The sequence below is a fragment of the Penaeus chinensis genome, chromosome 19, assembly GCF_019202785.1.
Source record: "Penaeus chinensis breed Huanghai No. 1 chromosome 19, ASM1920278v2, whole genome shotgun sequence".
In the NCBI taxonomy this organism is placed as follows: Eukaryota; Metazoa; Arthropoda; class Malacostraca; order Decapoda; family Penaeidae; genus Penaeus; species Penaeus chinensis.
The window spans coordinates 13,188,148-13,193,147 of NC_061837.1; the positions used below are offsets into that span (position 1 = coordinate 13,188,148).

Genomic DNA, 5,000 nt, shown 5'->3' on the forward strand with positions numbered 1-5,000 from the left:
TCACTCCTCCCTCTCCCCTGCATCCACTCCTCCTCCTCCCTCCTACTCCCTCTCCCCCCCCCTTCCACCCCCTCCTCCTCTCTCTCCCTTCACCCTCCCTCCTCCTCCCTCCTCCTCCCTCCTACTCCCTCTCCCTCCCCTTCCACCTCTCTCTCCCTTCACCCTCCCTCCTCCTCCTCCTCCCTCCTACTCCCTCTCCCTCCCCCTTGCACCCCCTCCTCCTATCTCTCCCTTCACCCTCCCTCCTCTTCTTCCTCGCCCGCCGCCTCCACATCCGGGCATTTGTGTTTCTGAGTCTCTAAACGGAATTTAAATGTTTGGTTCGAATCCCATGATCCTCCGTTCGGGGCTTCGGAGCTTCGGGAAGGTGAGCTTAGCAGGTGTCTGTGGGTGGAGGAGGGAATAAAATATGTCTGTATGTTTGGCTGTTTGTGTGTTGCAATAGGAATGACTAATTATTATTGTTGTTGCTATTATAGATAGTAGTAATATTATTATTTTATGTTGTTGTTGTTATTACTTTTATCATTATCATCATTATCTTTATGATTAGTATTATTGTTGGTATCATCAATAATGTTATTGTTGATATTATAACATGCTTATTGACATAAAGACGATAATGATAACAGCAATACTAACAACAACAATTATAATGATGACAATAGTAGTACTATAATGATGATAATGATAGTGATCATAATTAGAGTAATCAAATTAATATTAGCAACAGCATCTCAAGGAACAGTAATGAAAATGATAATGATATTGATAATGAGAATAACAATGCTCATCATCACATCACTATAATCATCAGTATTATTATAATAATAAGAATAATGATGATAAAAATAATAATACTAACAGCCATAGTTAATAACGAGAATGATAAGGCTATTGATACTAAGATAATGATGTAAATGACAATAATAATGATAATGATAACAATAATGATAATAATTATCATAATTGTAATTATGAAATAACAATAATAATGATAAAAATACCAATAACAATGATGATAATGATGGCAATGGTAATAGCTATAATAATGGTAATAGTAGTAATGATACTGTTAATGATGAAAATGATAATGTAAAAAATATCATTATGAAGAGAAATGATGTTAATGATAATGATGATAATAACAATTATAATGATAAATGTAATAATAATACTTATGATAATAATCATAATGATTACCAGCATGATAATAATGATAATAGAATGATAAAAATATGATAACAAAATTGATCACCATCACAGTAGTAGATCTGCTACCATTATCAGAAAGAGAAATGAAAAAATATTAATTGATTTATTCAGTTCCTTTCCATACCCCCCGCCCCCCCCCACCACCATCACCACCACCACCACCATCATCCATTTCACTTTTTTTCTAGAAGTCTCAGATAACCGTCTTCCATGTTCAATCTCACCTTCATATTATAATTTTAAGAAAAAAAAAAAAAAAAAAAAACGAAAAAAATCACATCCGAAAGGATTCATTTTCCGTATACATTTATTTTTTCTTTATCCTCCTCCAGGTGTTGTCGATGGTGTTGGCCGTTTTCCTGCTCTGTTCGACGTCGCTCGCTCTTGATCCCGACTTTGTTCGACAGATTGAGAGCAGGTGAGATGATGCTGGCGTAGATGATAGTGTATAACAGGTTAAATCAAGCGAGTGGAAACTAATCTGTTGGTTTATGGCATCTTCTTCGTTGTGTTTACTTTTAGAAATGTTGTGTAAGATTTGGAGGTCGATCTTCGTATGTATATAGGATTATTTGTACGCTCTTTGGAGTAGAGCCGGGAAACATATGAAAGATAATACCTGTTGTGGCAAATTCATATCCCAGACAAAAGGGTAGGGAAAGGGTTTAAGAAAAAAGGTATTCTGTTTGATATTATATATATGTGTGTATATATATATTTTGTTTTTATTTGTGCAACTCACTTCTCTTTCCATGCTCCATTCTCCTTCCTTCCTCTCCACCTCCATTTCCTCGACATCAATCTCTTTTCCTCTACCCTTTTCTTTCCTCTCCTTTCCCCTTCTTCATTCCTTACCTCGGCCCTCACTCCATCGCTTTCTCCCTCACCCCCTTCTCCCATGCCCTTTCACCTCTTTCCCCTTCTCCCTATGCCCTTCCACCCTCCATCATTTTCTCCCACCCCTTCTCCTCCCCATCACTATCTCCCTCACCCCTCCCCATCACTATCTCCCTCACCCTTCCCCCTCCATCCCCTTCTCCCACACCCTCTCCGCCCTTCCTTCTCCCGTCCCCTCTCCATCCCCATCACTACCTCCCTCACCCCTCCCCATCACTATCTCCCTCACCCTTCCCCCTCCATCCCCTTCTCCCACACCCTCTCCGCCCTTCCTTCTCCCGTCCCCTCTCCATCCCCATCACTACCTCCCTCACCCATCCCCATCACTATCTCCCTCACCCTTCCCCCTCCATCCCCTTCTCCCACAACCTCTCCGCCCTTCCTTCTCCCGTCCCCTCTCCATCCCCATCACTACCTCCCTCACCCCTCCCCATCACTATCTCCCTCACCCTTCCCCCTCCATCCCCTTCTCCCACACCCTCTCCGCCCTTCCTTCTCCCGTCCCCTCTCCATCCCCATCACTACCTCCCCCTCCCCCTCACCCTCACCCTCCTCCTCTCCCTCCCCCCTCTCCGCCCTTCCTCCTCTCAGGACGGAGCTGGAATGGCAGACCCTGTGGAGCGAGGAGAGGCTGGCGCTGTGCCGGGCCAAGCTGAGGCAGAACCTGGACGCCATCTGTGGGAAGGACGTGTTCCGGAGGTCGTCTACCGAGGGGCGTCGGCGCGATAAGCGAGGTGAGGATCGAGGTAGAGACGAGGACCCTTTCTTGTTGCTGTTTTTTTTTTTTTATTATTATTATTATTTTTTTTTTTTTTATTTTTTTTTTTTTTTTTTTTTTGATTCGAGGTATGAGATATATTGTTCCTCATCTTATTATTATTATTATTATTATTATTATTATTATTATTACTAATTATAATTATTATTATAATTATTATTATTATTATGATTATTATGATTATTATGATTGTTATTATTTCTATCAATATCATTTCTATCAATATTACTATTGTTATTACTATGATTTATTAGTATTGATAATATTATTATTAGTAGTATAAGTATTTTTATTATTATCATTATTGATATTGTTATTATGATCATTATTACCATTACTATAATCATTATCATTATTATTATTGTTATTACTTTTACTAGTATGAGTCATTTTACTATTAGTATTATTATATTATTATCAGTGTTATTATTATCATCTTCTTTATTATCATTATCATTATTGTTATCATTGTTAGCACCACCACCACCACCAGTATCATCATTACCATTATTATTACCGTCATTTTAATCATTACCATCACCTTTATCATCATCAGTATGCTTATGATTATCACAATCCTTACGAGCATCATTATGACCTCCCACCCACATCATCGGCATCTTCTTCTACCCAATTAATGAGCCTTTACCTCCTTCTCCTGTCCAAGACGGAAGGCAGCCACTTCCGGCGGAGTCTGATGAGGCACCTCGTGTCAACCCATCCACACCTGACACCGGCCAGACCCTCGACAAGCGAAGGTAATGCACTTTTTATATTGTTGTGATGCATATTATTATTATTATTATTATTATTAGTGCTGTTTTTATTGTTATTGTTACTATTATTATTATTATTATTATTGTTGTTATTATTATTATTATTGTTATCATACTTGTAGTTGTTGTTGCTATTATAATTATTGTTATTGTAATTATCATTATTAATATCATTATGATCTTGATTACTATCCTGTCTTATGGTTATTGTTGCTATTATTGCTATGTTTATGATTATTGTTATAATGTTTATTATCATTAATAACACTTTTATCATTATTGTTTTGTTGTTATTGTTAACATTGATCATTATAATATTATCATTATTACCATAACTGGTGGCACGTTTCACCTGAAAAAAGAACATCAAACATGTCGTGTAATATCATTTTCATTTACAACGGCTGAAGAATACAGGCATTAGTTTGATTTTGCAAGAAGGGAGTACCGCATCAAACACTCTGCGTAATGCACGTCCATATCCTTGCATATGTTAATGTACATATCTATCTTTCAATATGTACATAGATAGACAAATAGATATAGATTCATAAATTATATTTCTTACCGAGGAAATACGATATTTCCCCCCTCACCATCGGAAACAATCCCCTTTTGTCCTCAATTTTACTACTATCTAGTCCTTTCCCCCTCCCCAGGTCGCCCTTCCTAAGCGTCCAGCAGGCCAATCTTTTCGTGACAACGTGGGTTCACGACCAAGGGGGACGGCGCAGGGGCAGATCCCACTTCAGGCGCCGTCGCCAGTCGCCCTCCATCACCACCGAGTGCTGCACCGTCGCCGGCTGCACCTGGGAGGAGTACGCGGAATACTGCCCGTCGTCTAATCGGGCGCGGCTCTTATAAGGGCGTCGGATCCTGTCCTGGGTTCGACCTACTGACGTATTTTATTGTTTTATCTTTTGTTGATTTTTTAAATTTGTTTTTGTTTGCACTATTGTAATTATTGACCGTATGTTCATCCTTATATAAATACATTTCAATTTAGGACGATATAATACAGTTTCTTTAATATTTTTTTCCTACATTCGTCATAGTAGGTGTATAATCACATAGAGTGTGGAGAAGCTCATGCAACAAGATGCAGTTATTATAACAGAGCTATTATTACTGCAACATTATACTGTTTTTTTTTTTATGTATCCAGCAATATATAATTTGTTTTCCTCGCTATCATTCCGTGTTTCGAATTATAATCAACTTAACTGTACTTGATATGATACAGAAACACACAATAACAAAGATATAAGACAAACATACATAAACGTTCATTAATTAACAAATGCTATTATTATCATTATGATCATCATCAGCAT

General features: G+C 38.2%; 1 protein-coding gene across 1 annotated transcript in view; it reads left to right on the plus strand.

Moving 5' to 3' along the window:
* LOC125034878 (probable insulin-like peptide 7) overlaps nt 1–4,646 on the plus strand; it is a 10,291-nt gene extending 5,645 nt beyond the window's left edge. Inside the window, exons 2-5 of the mRNA XM_047626923.1 lie at nt 1,548–1,633; nt 2,704–2,846; nt 3,558–3,648; nt 4,326–4,646. Of these exons, the coding sequence (XP_047482879.1) occupies nt 1,548–1,633; nt 2,704–2,846; nt 3,558–3,648; nt 4,326–4,530 (525 nt within the window). The 3' untranslated portion in view covers nt 4,531–4,646. The remainder of the gene's footprint in view (nt 1–1,547; nt 1,634–2,703; nt 2,847–3,557; nt 3,649–4,325) is intronic.
* The last annotated feature ends 354 nt before the right edge of the window (nt 4,647–5,000 follow it).